Source organism: Lycorma delicatula, chromosome 3, assembly GCF_047948215.1.
Source record: "Lycorma delicatula isolate Av1 chromosome 3, ASM4794821v1, whole genome shotgun sequence".
In the NCBI taxonomy this organism is placed as follows: domain Eukaryota; kingdom Metazoa; phylum Arthropoda; class Insecta; order Hemiptera; family Fulgoridae; genus Lycorma; species Lycorma delicatula.
In genome coordinates this window covers 1,129,958-1,150,850 of record NC_134457.1, presented here as the reverse complement: position 1 = coordinate 1,150,850, position 20,893 = coordinate 1,129,958, and the positions used below count along the sequence as shown (strand labels likewise).

At 30.5% G+C, this 20,893-nt stretch overlaps 1 protein-coding gene across 1 annotated transcript in view; it reads left to right on the top strand.

The window, feature by feature from the left end:
* Aasdh (Aminoadipate-semialdehyde dehydrogenase) overlaps positions 1-20,893 on the top strand; it is a 56,072-nt gene that overhangs the window by 29,830 nt on the left and 5,349 nt on the right. Inside the window, exons 5-9 of the mRNA XM_075359330.1 lie at positions 1,064-1,152; positions 6,452-6,740; positions 10,793-11,582; positions 14,695-14,843; positions 18,692-18,852. Of these exons, the coding sequence (XP_075215445.1) occupies positions 1,064-1,152; positions 6,452-6,740; positions 10,793-11,582; positions 14,695-14,843; positions 18,692-18,852 (1,478 nt within the window). The remainder of the gene's footprint in view (positions 1-1,063; positions 1,153-6,451; positions 6,741-10,792; positions 11,583-14,694; positions 14,844-18,691; positions 18,853-20,893) is intronic.

Below are 20,893 nucleotides of genomic sequence, written 5' to 3'. Positions count from 1 at the left end.
TTTAATTTTGTTGTTGCGAACAACATTTTTGGTGGTATGTTATTATACAATTGCCTCAAAATTTACGAGATATTTATACATGAATTGACTCTATAAAATGTTGGACTAAGTGCAGGGTTTGTGCTTCCACGAACTTGGTTAGCTAGTTCAGAGGGCAACGATGTAGGACATTCAAAATGTCTGGATGAGGCCTGCAGCTAAGGCAAAAGCTGAATTTATAAGTCGCTGATGTAAATGTCTACCAAGGCATTTACATCAGTGGCATCCTAACGAGGCCTGGCTTATTACTATGAGATGTAAAAAGTTAGAGGGTGAAAGATGACTCCTGTTAAAGCCCATTAGGGCTAAGAACAGGGGGGTGTTCGGTGTGGCAACCGGAAGCAACCACAAGACGAGTGTCTTCCCCTACAGGGTTGGGATGTCCTCTTCCTTAGAAACGCCTTGAAAATTCAATGTTCGGGCCATTGCTAACTGCTGAAGTGGCAGCACCACGTGGTCGAGACCGAGACGTATGCTGACGCCACCTTCAATGCCATGTGACGTTGAAAACACTCCATGAGGTTCCTGTCTTACGCACAGACATGACTCTTCTCCATACCAGGATGCCATACAGCAGGACCAATGACGCCACCCACCATACAGCCTCCTTTTAGACGCCTGGGGCCCACCAGTATTAACAGTAGCATTGTCAGGCTTTTAACCATCTTCCCAGCTTTCTTGCTTAGATCGTGAGTGTGGCGTGAAAAGGGATCTCCTCTGATCTGGCCATATTTTGAACTAATAGAACTTAGGTTGAGTGAATTTAACTGAAATTTAGAACTTTAGGTTAAGTGTATTATTGGAACACATTTAAAGGGTTTTCTGACCGTTTAAAGATGGGAACTAACAACAGTGCTACCAGGTATTTCATTGAAGATATTAATAAGCTTACAAAAACATTTAAAAGGAAATTTTCCATTGATTTGAATGTAGATTACTTAATATTTAAAATCAAAAAATGTTATGTTTTCTTATATTGTAAAGTATGTTTGTTCAGACGATAACTATATTTTAATTATTTCAGGAAGTAGCACACGATACTGCCTCTTGGATGGTGAAGTACTGGAGAATCTTCAGTTTCCTGTATTTAGATCAACTGGTGATATTGTGAAGGTATTTTTGCTTGTTTGTGTAACTATGTTGGTTGTTTTATATATATATATATATATGTTTATTAATTTTTTTTTTTAAATATTCAAATAATTCATTAATATCAATGTGTTAATAAAATTTAATATTATATGAAATATAAAGCACCAAAACATACTAATTAGATAAGTTAACTTACCATTTTAATTTATAACTGCTTTTTGAAGTATGCTGCATTTTCAGTTGATATTAAATTCTGTATCTATTACATTAGAACATATTCTTTAATAATTTAGAATAAAATGACAAATTATTAAAAGAATATGTTTTATTAATTCTATTACATTAAAACAACTACAACATTAGTACCAACTGAAGGTGCAGGATACGGCAAAAACCAGTTATTGGAAATTAATGGTGGTAAGTTTAACTTATCTAATTACTAAGTTTTGGTAGTTTTTTGTATCTTTGTATTTTTTATGACTACATACGATCACTTTAGTCAGTCCATTATCCAAGTCTCTTCAAAGGGATTGTTTCGACCTTGCAGTCCTCCCAGGTTGAATGGTTCTACAGGAGATTGGACAAGATGCATTATACATAGCATTGATCTGGGGGTTCAGCTTGACTTTGGGGAGGTGGGGTTCTACCTCTCCCAGCTGCTAACCGGGCATGTGGAGTTTGAGGGGTACCTGTGCCGGTTTGGTAAATGCGCTGCCTCTGTTTGTAGATACTGTGAATCACAGGACACACCGGAGCACACCGTATACCACTCTTGTAGTTGGGACAGTGTTCGACAGGAGCTGGGTTTGACCTAGCTTACTCCAGAGAGTACTATGGGTTGTATGCTTTCCAGTAGACAGGCCTGGGGAAATGTGGAGAAGCTAGCTTCTAGAATATTAAAGACAAAATCCCGTGACGGTTGGGACTTCGATCATGTTTTACCGTGTGTGTGTTTAGTTAAGGAGGGCAGCCTTGATCTGGAGAGGACAGTTCGCCGAGGTGGGCCGTTCTTGATGAGGGATCGGGGCCTCCTTGTTGTAGTTTTTGAATAGTGACAATTGGAAGCTGGGTAGCCTCATATAGGATCACTGCTAAAACTACACAGGAAGTGGGGTACTCTAATGGGTTGCTTACTAATATAATATAAAATAAGGATCTGACTGGCAGCCCGACCTGCCATGCTGGACATACTGCCGGTAGGTGGGAAGGGCTGTTAGAGTAGAAAGGACACCTCCTATGCTGTTGAATGCTTAATTGCGGGTTCAATGTGGGAGTAAGGAAAAGAAAGAGAAAAAAAAATACTTTCTCATACTTTTTGATCTCCATGCCCTTTCTGGTATTGAAAATGTTTGTGTTGTGAGTTTCTTTCTTGTGAGTGTTTTTGTTCTGATTTTTTTGTTAAATTTTATCTTGTCTGTGATGTTTTCTGATGTAAGGTCAATTTCCTTCAGATCCTCTCTTATTTCTCTGATCAATCTGCATCCTGTCTCAGTGTTTTTTGAGTCAAGATTATACTGTACCAGCAGTTTTAGTAGTCTCAAATCTTGCATCCTCATGATGTGTCTGAAAAATCCTAGCCTCTCCTCTTATGCGTTGTTTCACTAATGGGATTTAACTCTTTGTACATGACTTTGTTGGGCATGATCTACCATTGCCTGTCTTTTCTTCTTTTGATTTTTTGGAGTCTGTCTGTGTTTGATTGTTCATTCAAGTGGAAAAGTGTTTCTGCTGAATATGTAGCTTCCAGTTTTGTAACTGTTGTACTGACTTACTTTTGTGTTATGGTTAGATATTTTTACTGTAGGTGTACCAGTTTAATTCTTGTGCTTTAACTGGTTTGTTTCTTATCTGGATTGAGGTTTTTTCATGTAGGTTGTTTTTCAACTGTAAATTTCATTTAATCTGTTTTTATACGTAGCCAAATATTTGTATCAAATTTCAACATTCTTAATCAATGGGTTTTTGATATATGAGGTTTTTGAGATAAAAGTTTTGAAAGTTATTATGAATGTATATGCAAATTCTACTGTCCAGTACTAGAATGATGTAGTATTTAAAGCATAGTTTTCCTTTGTTCTATTGCCTTATTGCCAACCGTTAGATTATATTTTTATTATGTTTTTAATTATATCATCATCTTCGAATGTGATCTGATGATTCATAATTTTTTATTTATTTATGTCATTTATTTTTATTTGAAATATAATATTTTTTGAGTATATTCATGTTTTTATCATTATTACTAACTTCCAAAACATTTAAATTATTTTTGGTATTAATAATATCATGTTTGCATAGTAAAAAATTGTCAGCTACATTAGATATGCCTTTCTTTTAGTTTTTGTTTGCTGTGTAATGTTCTGTAAATCTTTTTTAAATGATCTGTTGGTTTTATCAATATAAATACAGTCGAACCTCTGTATAACAAAATCGAGAATCCCCGGGAAAAAATTTGTTATATAGGTGTAGCAAGAATTTCCAGTCTAATTATTTATATGAACGTTTTATCTTGTTTTATGATGAATTAAAATTAAGTACAGTTATTTTTCTTAATTTTTCTATAGAAAAAAAATATAATTATATATTTTTATAACATGAGTTACATAATAATCTAATACGTTATACGTACTGTATAAAAAATATATATCTCAAGTAAGGTCTGCCTCTGTGTTAGTTAATGAATTTCAGGAAATTCCGCCACTTTAATGTACAGGCAGACAGTAACTGCAGAACATGTGTTTAAATCTCTTGTTAGAATTTTATTGTTACTGGGTTTTAAGAGAATCTTGGGAATTTACGCTTTACCAGTTCAATAAAAATAACCTGTCATTCTTGATTGTTGTCAAGAATACTTTTTGTTTGGATACAGGTACATTTTAGATATAGAAATCAAAAGAATAACTATCTTAAACTCACAGAGATGTCCAAAATACTAAATTTAATGTCATTTTTAAAAAGCATTTTGTAAAAATTACTGTATGTACTTATATTTTTTGCAGTATTTCAACATTTCATTTATATGTAGTTTTATTAAAATGTCACAGTGCAATAAAAGAATTTGTAAAATCGAGGTTAGTTATATAGAGGTTTGACTGTATTATGACATTCATTGCATTTAATTTTGTATATTCTTCTTAGTTCCTCTCTATTTTTATTTTTTAAATATTTCATTATGTGTTTGTTTGGTTTATATTATTTATTTATATTATTATATGGTTTACTAATCATATTATTTATGTGGTTTTTTATATTTATTTTTATCATTACATTAGTAATATTTTTTATTATTTTATTTGTGTAGTTGTATTTTAAGTATCAATTATTATTGATCTTAGTGTTATTTTCCTGCTGTTGTATTTTTGTATAATTATCGTGGTATTTTTTAGTCTATTTTTATAAATTTTTTCTATAATTTTATCAATAAAACCATTAAATACTATTTGTTTTATTTCATTTATTTCTTTTTTAGTTTATTTTTATTTTTTTGTGTAATGAATAGCTCCAAATGTCATATAGATATGTAATTATGTCAAATATTATATGTTAATTTTTTGTGATTGTGGGTAGTTAGAATGTATATTTATAGTAATGTTATTTATTGTGGGTTTTCTATAAACTGATGAAGCTAGTTTGTTGAATGGATGAATAATTAATTGGTAATTTGTTTGTGAAACTTTGTGCAAGATCGAGGCTACAGAATTGGTGGTAAAAGATTTTCTGATAAATATTTTCTCAAAAAATTGATCAGCTTGAAGAGACATGTGAATTTGAACATTATTGTGCAAAAGCATAACCTATTATAATAAAGCATTGTCTAAGTTTCTGCAAGGTTTTACAGTTCATTTCTGCATTAATATTTGCTTCCATAACGTAGAGGATATCAAGGTGCCCATCTTTTCCTGGAAAACAGTAGCCTTGATTTTTGGGACAAAAGGTGCTAGCTTAACCCTTTTTATTTCAGAGGTGGTGGCTGTTGCTGTTGCATTGATTTATTGTTTTGACTTGACATTTGTGTAAGAAATCCAGAGGATCTCATGGGTTATATGACCGCCACTATAAATCTTAATATAATCATCCACTGATAAAGGCCTATACACTCGTCATAAATTAAGGCCTGTAATATGTGTACATGCTTGTTTTTGTAAAATAAATTTATATAATAAATAAATATAATTATAAATATAATCTAACCAAACTTAACCTACGCTTGATAACCTTGACTAGCGAATGAAGCTAGGTTGTTTGGTTAGATTAATATGATTGGGTCCTCCCAAAAAATTGGGACCTCATACACAAAATTTATTTATTTTTATTTTATTTTATATTTTTATAGTGGTGGTCGTATAACCCTTGAGACCCAATCCAGGTTTCATCCAGTAAATAAGTGGTAAAATAGCCCATCACTTCCTCTTTAAAAATTGCATAAAATGTTGAACTGAGGCCAGTTGTTTCAGTTCTTGTATCTTCATTAACATTTTCAGCACTCATTTTATACAGATTTTACTGACAGTGAAATCTTCTACCTAGATTTCACTGTCAGTATATAGATTGCTGAGCATGAAATGTTTAGAAATCAAATAGAATATTCTGTAACTGTAAATCAGTCGTATTGTCACAAACTTTCACATTCATCTGTATTTCTTAATTAACCCTTGTTACCTTGTCGGTAAACTGCTACGTTCATCATTATGAAAATTTGTTTATTCTTCTGTAAACATATGACATCATTTTCTCATTTCCTAACTTTACTATCACTCATAAAATTTGGCACATAACCTCACAAAGTTGTGTTGTAGCTGCAGTATTTTTTTGCTAACAGAAAACAATGCATCATGAATTTCACAATCAGCAGAGTTGGCTTTGTATCACAGCACTCATTGTAAGTCTCTCTTGCACCGTAACAATTGCGTACCTGATGCTGAATAAATGGTTGACTAGTGGAAATTACTAAAGGGACTTTATTTTAAAAAATGTAGTTTTTAACTTACACTGTGCTAATTTAAGAGTTAATCAGATTTGAGAAAAGTTATAACTTTTGCTGTAATTTACTTTCAAGCTGTTTGAATAGCATTTTATTTATACTGAAATGTGTGTAAAAAACACATATGTTGAATTTTCATTGGTTTGATTGTATGATTAGTTTTGATGAACCTCTTTTTGGCTACTATTTCATAATTATGATATATATATATATATATATATATATTATATTAATAAAAATCTCCAATTATATATATATATATATATATATATATATATATATATATATATATATATATGTAGTTTTCTAATAGCTCAATATTTTTTTTTTTTTTATTAGGTATCTAATAATGAATATCATTATTTAGGACGTAAAGACAGCATTATTAAAAGATGGGGTCATAGAGTATGTTTGCTTCAAATAGAAAAATTTACATTAGCATGTGATTATGTTAAATGTTGTACCTGCATGTTGGATGAAAAATATGGACTTGTACTGCTAGTGGTTCTCTGCGAGTCAAATCGGGATCATTTGATTGGTATCAGATCATATTTAAAAAACATTCTTAATCCAGCATCAATTCCTGATCACATATTATGTATAGATGATATCCCACTTAATAATCACGGTAGGTTTTGATCTAAATTTAGATAAGTATTTTGTGTTTGAAATCGATCAATTTTTTTTTTTTTAAGTAAGAAGTACAATATTAAAATTCAACATTAAATCTGGAGTTTGTGTGTCAATTTTTTTTTGTTTCATGATACTATGCATACTTCATATTTATATTTTCAGTATTTCTTAAAGAAGCCATTTCATTTAGTGAATCGGTGATCAATGGAAGAAACTTACTTATCCTGAGTTGCAAAACTATTAGTTTCTGAAATTCCATTGTTTAATTATATGTTTCATTTCTTTCCTTTTTTAAATAAATACAAGGTGGAAAAGTAAAACTGTGATAAAATACCTGTTGGACTGGGGCCATTTTATTTCACGTAAATAAATAAAATATAATGAACTTAATTTCATCCTCAGTTTGGAGTATTTCACAATCAGCACAGTTGGCTTTGTATCATAGCACTCATTCTAAGTCTCTCTTGCACCGTAACAATTGCATACCTGATGCTGAATAAATGGTTGACCAATGAGAATTATATTATATCAAAACACATTGCATGGACGATCTTGCTTCATGGCTACAGATAGTGGAGCCCTAAGTTTATAACTTAGTATTTAATATTTAAAAAAGCAAAAAATTCTATCATCAGTAAAGAAGTTATAAAAAACTATCTTTTGATATTAGGTTTCCATAAAATTTGTTGACAGCAAACTGAGTTTGATATGTGAAAATAAAAGTCATCAACGGTAATCATTTTGTCAAAAAAGTAGTTTCTTGAATTTAATTATTTTAAAATATATTTCTATTTAGTGTCACATTATCTAAATACTACATGTGATGAATATTTTAAATGAAAATTGTTAAATATGAGTCAAAATCAGGTGGCAACTTCATGTGTACCTAGCGTTAGATACAATTTAAGATTTTATTTATATTAAATTATTATTTGTTTAAAACTTTGAAATATTAAAAAAAAGGAAGATTTCTGTGTTAAGGACAGTAGTAGAAGTGTGGGTTATATTCATATTGAACTACATAAAATTCCATCATATACAAGACTGAATTATTATAAACCTTCACATATAATAAAAGATTGTAGTACGATACTTTCCTTAAAAATAAACTTTATAGTATGTACAAGTGAGGGACCAGCTGAACCATACACTTCTTCACCACAGAATTAGAAACTCTATGATGATTTAGTCGCTTTTAAAGGTTTTTACTTACTTCATTAATCTTAGTTACGTGTACAAACTTGAAAGAACTAAACAGGTTTATTATTTTAAGTTACACAAATTTCCAATATTTACAGCTTTGTAATAAATAGCATATTTTAAGCCTAATACAATTTTTTTCGTATCTGCATTTTTAGTTTTTGAGACTAGTGCTTATTTTTGAGAATTCAAGTGCTAAGCAACTTCCTTATGACTATCAATTTTTTAATTTGTATTGACTTTGAGAATTATATATTTTTTTCCTGTTGTGTATGTAGATTTCATTATTGTTTTTCATGTAACTTTTTTGTGATTTATAAGTATTTGTTACGTGAAAAGATTTCTTTTAGTATTATTTGTATTTATTTTCTTAAGTTTTTATTTTGTCCTGAGTTATTCTTAGATTCCTTACTCATAATTAGTATTTAGGAAGCCTTGATTTAAGTTCCCTTATGGAATTTCTTTCAAGCGTAATGATAGGATATACCATTACTTCTTAATTTTTATTGATTTAGAGAGTATTTTTTAGGTATGTTTAATGGAACAACTGATGAAAAATGTTTAAAATGTCCATTCTTATTCACCATATCGTTAGTGTAAAATATAATACATCGAGTCTGGTTATATAAGAAGTTTTTAAATTGGTTCATCGCATTGTAATCAGTAGTCTGTGAATAAACAAATATATCTACGAGGGTTATTTTTTTTTCAAGGTCCGATCAGTCACGAAATTAAAACCACAGTGAAAATAAAAAATTCTTTATTTGTAACATGTACTTACATAGTTATGCTATTTCTCTACATAGTTGCCACTCCGATTTAGACATTTGTTGTAGCGTGGTACCAACTTTCCAATACCCTCGTCATAGAACAGAGCCGCCTGTGTTTTCAGCCATGTTTCTACGCTGGTCTGCAGCTCGATGTCTGTGCCAAAATGTTGTCCTTCTAGCCAGCGTTTCATGTGAGCAAAGAGGTGAAAATCGGATGGAGCCAAGTCTGGGCTGTATGGTGGGTGATCAAACACTTCCCAATGAAAACGCTGTTGGAGCTTCTTTGTTACAGCTGCAGTGTGCGACCGAGCATTGTCATGGAGTAAGACAATGCCTGATGACAACATTCCTCTCCACTTATTCTGAATTGCCTGTCGTAGACGTTGAAGAGTTACACAGTATGAGGCTGCAGTGATGGTCGTGCCACGTTCCATGAATTCCACCATGGGAACTCCATTCCGGTCCCAGAACACAGTAACCATACACTTTCTGTTGGAGAAGGTTCACTTGAACTTCTTTGGTTTACTGGGAGAATGAGAATGCATCCGCTGTTTGGATTGTTCTTTTGTTTCTTCAGTTTCGAAATGGACCCATGTCTTGTCCCCTGTGACAATTTTATTCAAAAAATCTTCTCCTTCATTGTGGTAGCGCTGGAGAAACGTTAGGGAGGTGTCCATTGTCATTCTTTTGTGATGGTCGGACAGCATCTTGGGAACCCATCCCGCACACAGTTTGCGGTACTAAAGTCTCATACACAATGGTGTTCAGAGCTGACCTTACAATTACAGGAAACTAATCACTCAATACAGAAATTGTGAACCGACGATTTTCTCGAATTGCCTCGCTTTCTCGATTTACTCGCTCAACGAGATCATCGGTTTACACTCGCTTCCTTCCCTGACCGCCTGCATCATGAACATCTGTACATCTTGCTTTAAAGTTCCTGCACCATTGTCGCACTTTGCTGTCACTCATTGAAGTTTCACCGTACACATTACTTATTCGTCGATGAATTTCAGTTGCATTACACCCCTCAGCCTGAAGAAATCGAATTACCGCATGCACTTCACACTTGGCAGGAGATGCCATTGTTGTAGACATGTTTACATGCTAGCTGTGTGTTCAGAACTAAACGAAGTGATATGGCGTGATTGAAGGCCATACTAGAGACGCTGCGCAAAGGTTCATCCGATTTTTGCATGAGGTTTTTATTTCGCGACCAATCGGACCTTGCAAAAAAAACTCTTACATTAAATGAATGGCCAATAAATAAATTATAAGAATGACATCACAGTCTGAAAGGTGAATGTAGATCATTCCTGTTATATAACAATTGACATGTTTTTAATGCAACTTTCTGTGTCTTTGTTGTTTATTAAGTTTGTTTTATTGTTTTTAAGCAAGTAAATGTTTTCATTAATTGTTTCTTTTAAAAATGTTTAAAACTCATCAAACAAGATATCTAGGAACGGCTCTAGTTTTTAGCGGTGAACAATTCACTTGTATCATGGTTCATTGATAGTTCGTGAGGATGGGAACAGTGCAAGTTGGAATATACCTTGGTTGAATGTTGTCAATAAGTAATGGAGTTCTTGATATAAGTTCATACATATCTCGATTATTCAGTATATGTCTGAGGCAAATATCTACTAAAATTGGATTGTCTCTACGTTACCCTCAACAGAATAGTAAATTTACTTCCAGAATTGTTAATTCTAAATTAAGTATTTTTCATCGATAGAATTTGAATTCAGATGAACGTGTATATCAAAACAGCTGTTTGTGTCTGCAAAGACTTCTCACAGATGACATTGTCACATTCTATGTGCAAAGCGTAATTGTTTGCACTCGTTCTCTTTTTTTTACATCAGAGCTGTTAATTGGAGATTTATTAATATTTTAAGTTTTTGTAATAATCATTTTAGAAAAATTAGCTTTTAAAGTTAGTTTTTAACATTTATTTCACATGTTCAGGTTTTTTGCTTTTGTGTCTGTTGTATTACAGTGTAGGCTTACTCTGTGTAGGGAAAAAAATTAAAAAAAAAAAATTGTTTACTAATGTTGTGGACTTTTTCAGGTAAAGTGAACTATACCCTGTTGAAATCAGTGTTAAAGAAAGAATTTGATTTATTACGCATTAATAAACATCAGTCATCTGACATTTCAAAAGAAGATATTGAATTAATTTTTAAAGAAGTCTGGGTGAAGAATACAAGTGTAAATTTAATTTCTTTTGAAAAAGGGTTTTCTCATGTTTTATATGAGAATGACTCATTACCATCATCATCATCATCTTCATCCATAAATTTTCAGCAATTCAAGTATGATGTTGGATTTTTAAGTAGTGGAGGAAATTCAGTTTCGGCCATTCAGTTAGTGAGTGAACTGTCTCAGTTTGTAAGGGTACCGAGCATTTTTATTGGTAAATTACTAGAAAATAGCACGTTTCAAAATTGTTATAAATTATTAATTGAAAATTGTTTTGAAAAGGACCCAATTAATGATAACAGTTATACTGATACTTTCATTTTGAATAAAGACCAAAATGAAAAAAATAACATCATTACCCCGGTAATCATAACTGAAGATATTGGAACAACTAAATCAGAAAAATTGTCTAATAGCACTTTCATTGAAGAAAAATGTGATGAGGAAATTTTAATAAGTTGTGCTAAAAAACAAAAACTGGGCGATTCAGTCGATGATAGTAGTGTTGTAAGCATCAGATGTAGAGGAAAATCATTTGTGTCTTATCCCACAGAAGAATCCAATTTTTTGAACATTAAGCAAGTGAATTTAAAAGTTAAATGGAAGTATGATTTAAGAAAATGTGTAGATGCTTCTCCTACTTTAGTGTCTTACAAAAGGTAAAAATTGAATCAGTTTATCTTATTATTCAGCATTCATTATTAAATGAAAAAAAAGTGTCTTGTTGAGAAATTGTTATATAGTTAGTATTAAGAATTTCTGAAGAGATATGAATCGAGCGACTGACATCATAAAGGTTTTAGCTAATTTTTATTAAAGAATCAAGGCTTTTATATGAAAGGACAAGGCAAATATATTTGCAATTTTTATAGTTTTGTTTGCTGATTTATGAATCCTTAGAATTGTGAAATTTTTTGCTTAAATGTCATCATGTGAGTACAGTAGCATTTGTTTATGTTTGTGTGAATGGATGATTTTATGTTTATATTTTTTAGTTATGCATTTTTTAATATTAACCGTTCGCAGGTGGAAACCCAAATATGGTCTATCTGTATTTATGCTGGAGAGCGGAAACCCATATATGGGTCTCTGAATGTAACCGGCTATTTGTCTTCACATTGTTACATATAAATTCCAAGAGATGTTCTTTCAATCATTTTGAGACAGGAATTCCGGATACAACATGATTGGGAACCATTTTACTTCACTTATCAGATGCGTTCAATGACCTTGAATATGTAACTCTCACTCTTCAAAATTACTGTTTTTATATTACCATCAACGTTACTACTTTTACTATTATTATTCAGTGTCTTTTACATCAAAAGAATTCAGTGTAAATCATAACCAAAATCATGACCTGTAGTTTGTAAATTCTAGTTTGCTCAGTGAGACTTGTGTTGTTTTCATGTAAGCTTTTTCTCGTGAGATAATTAAACTTGTTCCTTAACCAGATTAGTGGCAGAATTCAGCAAAAACACAATGTATGTGCCATTTTTATGCATGAATGGATGTTTTAAGTTACTTTAAATAGTTTTTGCCGTTACTTTTTTTTTGAAAATTTCTTCTGCCTACAGCCATAAAACATCATTGCCTGCAAAGGGTTAAATTATCATAATATGAAATATTTCAGCGAAAAGAAAATTAATGTATAACATTGAAGATGCACAGACTCTAACATTAATAACTTGATATCCTCAGCAAGAAGGATTTAGAAGGGAGATGTATTTATATATAGATACACATATTTATCTGTAGAACCAATAACATGGTAGAAGGAATCTTGAATAAGGAAAAGATGGATGGTGAATAAAAATTTGTTAAGTAAAACAGTATAGTAAATTGTTGGTCAGTATTTGTCTAGTAACAATAATGTTCATGAAGTTTAGTTTCTCTAATATATGGACTTTGGGATTAATGCAGGTTTTTTTTATCATGAATGCAATGCATTATTTATTACTTACTGTTAGTGTACTATATACATTATATATATATATATATATATATATATATATATATATATATATATATATATATATGTAAATCCCTTTTATATAATTAGCTGCATATTGCAAAATGCTCTTACCATTGCACTGCAGTTATAATGGGCATATTTTAAGAAGATGTGTTATTATATTTTATACTTACATCTTGTACATTTGTATTCCATATCCCTTCCTTTGTAATAATTTAATAATCGTTATATGATGGTTTTTTTTTATCATGAATGCAATGCATTATTTATTACTTACTGTTAGTGTACTATATACATTTATATATATATATATATATGTAAATCCCTTTTATATAATTAGCTGCATATTGCAAAATGCTCTTACCATTGCACTGCAGTTATAATGGGCATATTTTAAGAAGATGTGTTATTATATTTTATACTTACATCTTGTACATTTGTATTCCATATCCCTTCCTTTGTAATAATTTAATAATCGTTATATGATGTAGCAGTCTGTTTTAGTACTGGGCTGAGCTATAATTATATTTAATGAGCGTTTTGATAATATATGAAGGATGGTTGATATGACAAAAGCACATTTTATTTGCTACAAAAATTATAATCTTTCTCCATATAGTCATCATTTACGGCTACATATTTCTCCCAATGGAGAATTAGTTTCCTTATATCATCAATGAAGAATGCTGATGGTCTTTTCTTGACTCATGACCTTACTGAGTCCTTCAGTTCATTATCATGATGAAATGAAAACCCCAATATTCATCGTTACTGCAGAAAGAAACAAAAATCACAGGACTCCAAATCTGGTTAATATGAAGAGTGTAGAATAGGTTCACATTTCAACTTCCCAAGAGCTTTGGCAGTTGCACTTGATGTGTGTAGCTGAGAATTATCATGATACAGAATTATTGGCTGTGTATGTTATTCAACATGACACATTCATCTTGTAAGGTTGTTTTAACGCCTTATGTATTATACGGAATTTAGAGTCACTCACGTTCTGCATCCAGATAGCCAGTCACGTTCTCATGTTTGGAATCCCAGATTTTCTGTCAAAAGAATCTTTTTTTTTGCAGAGGCTTGTTTCAAAATTTTTTAGTTGTAGTAAACCATAGTACCGATATTCCATGCTCTACAATTTTTCTTCTGAGGTGTAATGATTCACCTGAGTTTCATCTGTCACAATATTGAAAAGGAAGTCATCTATCTCGTCACAATAATATTTTAGAAACTGTTTACAACATTCTTTTCATTATTGCTTGTCCATTTCTGTGGGTTTGTATGGCATCCTGTGAAGAGATTTTACTGTAGCCCAGTTCTGTTATAATAATATGTCCTACTCGTTATTTTAATATGTCTGTCTAGGTGGTGATGTGTTGTTATGTGAGTGATGGCCACGATGTGACGGTCATTTTGATTCATCTAAATCCTTTTGGTGTGTGATTCATCAATCGCGAAAACTGGTTGACCATTGTAAAGTTCATCTTCAATACTTGTTTAAGTGAATGTCAGTAGCATTCATTTTTTTACTGTCAAAAATTCAATCGCTGCATATTTTCGATGTATTGACATTTCAAGCATACTTTTCAACATAAAAATGGCAACTGACAGAAAATAACAGAGCGTGGATCTGTAAGTTTTTGAGTGTTAGTAAAATAGATTGAAACTACAAAATGACAGCGTCTCTTGTTTTGTGCAACATTTTGTTCTCCCATTACATCCCAGTGTACATTACATTTTAGTTGCCCCTCGTATGTTGTTTTATGTTTATTGTAATTTCATTTTTGATTCAGTGGAAAACAACTGGTTTTAGTCGGATCACATTCAGGTGACATGGCTGTTATCAAGCTTCAGGATGGAGAAGTTATATCGTTATCTAATCTGCCTGATAGAATTGAATCATCTGCGTTAATCTCGGAGTGTGGCAGATATTATTATGTTGGTAAGATTATAGTAACTTAACTACATCTTTTATGAATTTTGTGGTCAGAGTGGTTTCTTTATTGCATTTCTAGCTGTATGCGATTTGTAATTATTTTATTAAGTTATTTATTGTTTTAATTTCATATCAATATTAAGTATTCCATCTTTTTATAATTTATTGTATATTTTATAGACTGGTATGTCATACATATATCGTAAACACACATAGTGAAATCTAGCTTTAGATTTCCATTTCTTTGACTCTAGTAATGATAAGTTCAGACTCTGTACTGAGCAAAAGAATGTGATGTTTTGGACTAACTTTGTTATGGGAGATTAAATTATATTACTGTTCCTCTTGATAATTATCGTAGTAGATTCAGTATAGGGACTCTAAGTAGGTTGAATGACGAACATTCCTGACTTATATCTGTTAGGGTTATCATCATAAGAAATTTATTCCTAATGGCTTTTATTTGCTTGTTAAAATTCTGAAAACAATTTGAACACTTCACATTTTTGTCTTCTTGTCTTCAAGAAATAACTCAATCTTTTTTTGTGATTTTATGAATAAATGAAATATTGTTTGCGATTGCACAGGGTAATGCAAAAGAGTATTTTCTAATAATGATATATTGAATATCAGTATTAAAATAAAACCTAATCAAATCAATCATTAAATACTTAACATTTTAACAAGAATTTATTGAAAAGTATTAGTTTGATGTGATTTGACTGCTGCGACGGTAACACTTATTAATTTAAGAAATCATTTACTGCTCCATTATGGTACAATATTTTATCGATAGTATTGTGCATTGTATTTGTTATTTTTTAATCAGCTGCTTATTGTGAGTAGAGTGCTACTTTTTTCATTGCTGATAGTTTAGATGATGACACAAGGCAAAGATTGTACTATCGATAAAGAAGCATTCACATTATGCAAGTTTTCCTAATTTTGAATTCATTAGCCACTTTCATTAAGTTTGTTGAACTGAACCTTTACTAATCTTGTTAAATTAACATTGCTGTATATTATAATTATTTTTGTACTGTTTATTGCAATAAGAAGTGAGTTTACATTCACATCACTGCCAAAAACTAGGGTTTGAACAAAAAAATTTAATTTTCCAATAATTGTAAATTGATTAGAAAAAATGGTGCAGCTTTCTTTACATTAAGTAAGGCTTTAAATTTTGAATGAATAAAACTATTTTTTTTTTGTCCAAGGAAAAGAATATAATGTAAATTTTACTTTTATTCAACAAGAGGAAGTTGTGGCTTGATTAGAAAAATAAGATTGAAAGACAAAAATTATGAATCACAATAATGGTCTTAATAAAACTTTAAATACATATCTAATTACATATGTACATAACTTAACAGCTTTAAAGACTAAAGCTACAGGTATGTCAGATTAACCGTTGAAATCAGGCTTGTTTAGATGGCTTTCACTACATTTCTTCTCTAACCTCCTTAATACAGTGAAAGATGTCCAGAGTTCCTAATTATGAAAATTTGTTTATTGGGGATTTATAAATAAATAAATATATATATATATATATATATATATATATATATATATACACCTTTGTTGTAAATATATGTATATATTTTGAACTGTAATGGAATTAATTTTGGGGAAAAAATTGTATTATCAAATTATTGTAAGAAATAAAAGTAGGTTTAAAATGATTATGGTAATAATTAACATTTATTGTTGAATAATAATGAGAGACTCAGTTGTATAAATGATTTGCTTTTCAAAGAATATTTATTGGACTGATGTGATATCCTTACCAATGTGTTAAATGTGTCTATTAAATAAATAGTCTACGCATTTACCTTAACAGAAAGTAGAAATGATATCAGCTCTTGGCAGAGACCTTGGGTTTGCTGAAACTGTATGATAAACATTAACATTCCTGACCATTTAGTTGTTTGTCAGTCATTGTTTAGAGCACTTATGTTTCCTTTTGTGTGTCAGAATTTAAATTTTAAGAAATTGACAAAACAGTAATGAAATGTTTTCAAATGTTTATTGAGGCTTATAGGGAAGACTGCAGTGTAATGCTTGAATGGCACAAAAGTTTCATTCAGGTCAGGAAAAGTGTCACGTCAGGAAGTTGATGAATGCTCTAGTTACACTTGCAGAACCAAATAAAATGTGAAAAAATAACCAGATTCTTTAAGAAGATTGCTGACTTTAGTGTTTGAGTGATTGCTACAGCTGTGAACATTTACAGAGTCACTGCGTGGAAAACTTTGCTTGAGGATTTCAGTTTGAAAAAAGTTTGTGCAATTTTACTCTTCAGAGTTCTCACACCGGAGCAAAAAGAACATAAAATGAAATTTGCGCCGACATGCTGTAGCAACTTATTGACATTTTTCAAAAATTCATCACTTGTCATGAAATATAGATCTTCCAGTATGATCCTGAGACAAAATGACAGTCAGTGTATTGGAAAACACTGTCTTCACTTGTTATCAGACGTAACATAGGCTGTGCTATATTTTTGTTCTAGAATTTCATATAAATTTTAAATTGTTAATTTAAGTACATGAATAATAACAGTACATAATGCAAAAGAACTTGGGTAGACAAAAAATAAAATTACCGGTACCAATATTTTTTGAAGGATTACATTTAGAAAATATTCTGCAGTACCTTCTCGATGAATTGTAAAATTACAATCCTAATTCTATAATAATGACAAACATAATAAACTATTATATTTATAAAATATTCATATTTTTAGAATATAAATGAGATTTTGAGTATATTACATGAAATTATTCATTTATCTTGTTAATGAAATGTTGCAATCGGTTAATGAATTATTTTACATTATTGGGATAGTCTTATGTGGGTTTTTTTTAGTATTTCAATTAGGTTAGGTTAATTCATTTACGTAGAGTAAAAAAATAATGCTTATAATCAGCCATAATGTAAAGTATTTAATGAAGAGAAAAATGCTTTTTAAATTTATATTTTTAAATATAATGCGCTCTGTAGTGACCGCATTTATTCATTCTTAAAATCACTCACTGAATCATTACACAAAATTACAAAAATTAATTTTACACCGATGTAAAAATTACTAAGTTTATTTATTAAACAAACATGATGGTGATAATTATAAACCTCTGAATGAAAGGCTGCAATCAATACATTACACAAAATACTGTTTGCATATATATTCAGTGATTGAGAATGTATAATTGCTAATATAGTTAGTAATTGATTTATTACACATTCAATAACTTTTAAGAACTGTGGCAGTAGGTGCTTAGTATAAAAGATTCAAGAATAGTAATGCTTATTCATTTTCCTTGAAAGGAAAGTTATGAAAGAATTTAAATTCCTCTTTAGTCCATTTCTTATAATTCTGTCTTTCTAAAGGAAAAAGCAATCTACAAATCTAATTAATACAAACACAATCTACATACTATTAATAATTAGTTGTTTAAAAACATGACGTCAATAAAAAAATGAATATAGTTGTAGAGTTTACTGCAGATTTGAGATAACCTAATAAGAGTAGAATTGTGTGAATTGTCAATTAAAGGTCATTAAAACAACAGTTCTGCTGGATGTGTTAGGGGAAAAGAATTTTGGATGGTATTAATATTTGAGGTTACCTCAATAAGTAACAAAACTGATACTGGAGATTAGATTTGTAAGACAAAAAAATAAAAGGTGTTGAAAGGAAGTTAGTTAAAAAACATAGATCTTAGTTGGACATATCTAATTTTGGCATTACAGCTTGTTTATAATATTAAAAAAAAAAAAACCTTTAGTATAGTCTGTATAATTTCACTATATTTTGTTCACTACATATGTATTCATGGAGAATTTTGTTGCAGGTTGTTATGACAAAAATTTGTACTGTGTTGACATTAATTCTGGTGATATTATATGGTCCTTTGCTACATCAGGTATGGTGAAGAGTTCACCGGTCAAAACTAGTAATTCCCATATTGTCTTCGGTTCATATGATCATAATCTTTATTGCCTCTGCTCGAAAGTAATTATCCCTCATTTTTTATTCTATTTAAAATTATGTACAGTTATATTCTTTTAACTACAATTGTTAATTTCAGTTCTCTTTTATTTTTAGATTATTAAATTGTACACATCTGAACTTTATTTGACAATTGTGTGCATTATTAAAAAAAAATCAGTGATACGGTTATTGAATTGGTGAATAATAAATTAATAAAAATTACCTTTTATTTGTAGCCTTTAATTTATCAGTTATTAGAATAGTATTGAATTTTCAGTATTATTAGATATGGAACTGCTTGGTCTAATAATATACTTTTTCAACTTTTAATGACTTGAATTCTGCCTTTGGTGCATGCATGCTATTAATAACATACCTTATAGATTTTTGTGCAGTTGTTGTGGTGTTTGTATGTCTTTGATTACCTGACCTTGAAAGGAACAGCCGATGTAAAAAAATTGTAAAAATTTTATACAAAACATTCTAAGCCCTGCTGGGAATTAAATGGCACTATGGCATTGGTAAGAGTACTTGACACTATGTCTTATAAGTAGGCAGTGGTTGACAGTATTTTCAACTGATGAGAATTTTACTCTACTGTTTTGAGCTGCTGAATTTGGTCATATTTGATTCCTCTAAGTAGTGTAACTATAAGTAGGCTCAGAAGTTATTCAACAATTTGAGTAAAGAGTTGCTTCAGATTTTTACCATGTAAATGAATACTGAAGAACTCCAATGAGATTATAGCTATGATCTCATCAAATTATGGTACAGAAACTCCCTTAACAAAATATATGACCAACAAAAATAACCCACCGCCTACCAAATTGAAATCGTTTGGTCCAGAAGGCTACACCAAATCATAACTTATTAATTATCAGCAGAACCTCAGTTGGGTGTAGATCTGAAAAACAACAGTAATAGAAAAAGGGAAGGTCGGCCACAACTCAAGTAGAAAAAGGGTGTTCCCCTTCTTAATGTTGTAGATCAAGTAATCTGAAAAAAATAGTTATTGGACACATGATACATAAAACAAAGAAAAACATAAAAGTAGTAAATAGTTCAAGTATATATATATATATATATATATATATGTGTGTGTGATATATATATATATGTATATATATACATGTTAATAATTTTTTTATATTAAACAAAAATGTATAATTAAATCATTTGATGCAACCTAATTGATGTAATGGAATCGGTTGATTGAAAGAGATTCTTTAATTATGAAAATATAAAATTATATAGGTGATAATGAAAAAATTAGAATAATTTTTTATCCAAAGGAAGAAATTTATGATATGGTATTATTATAAAATTGTGTAACTTGTTAAAATACATTTTTTGTGTAGTAAAATATGAAGAGAAATATAATCTATAACAGTGAATCTCACTAACAGGTTTTGCATATAAAATGTAATTAACAAAATAACCATGTAACTTATCATTATTCACAACAGAGGTTCAGTGAGGTAGAGTATCAATAATGTATATTGATTGGGGATCAATCGTGTCCATACAATTGATTTATTTTAATTTTTAAATACAGGTGTTCAACTTAAAGAACCCCATCACTCAGGAGTTTATACTAAATAGATATTTTTCTTAACTTGCATATATTAGTGTGAGATGGGTAAAATAAAGTAGAAGATGTTGGTACAACTGGAGCTGTTATGGGAAGGACTGTTTACTGTCTGCACATTTGAGTATTGGCAGTCTGTGTCAAGCTTGATTTTTGAACAAGGTTGCATAATCTTGTTGTTTGTTGAAATGTAGTTAACTGTTGAAGAACCTGTATTTGTGATGGAAACTTATTTAAACGAAATTTCATGTTGCATGTTGATGAAAGTTCAGGGAGAAATTTGAAAAGGAAGTACCAGTGAAAAGTGTTATTCAGAAGTAAGTTAAAAAATTTTGTGAAATATGTTTGGTGTTAGACCAGAAATGTGTGTGACACAGGTCAGTTTTTATGATGCAGGTCATACAAAACATTAAAGTGGCAGTTACAAGATCTTCTAAATCTTTGCGACAACTAAGCCAGGAAAAGTACATCTCA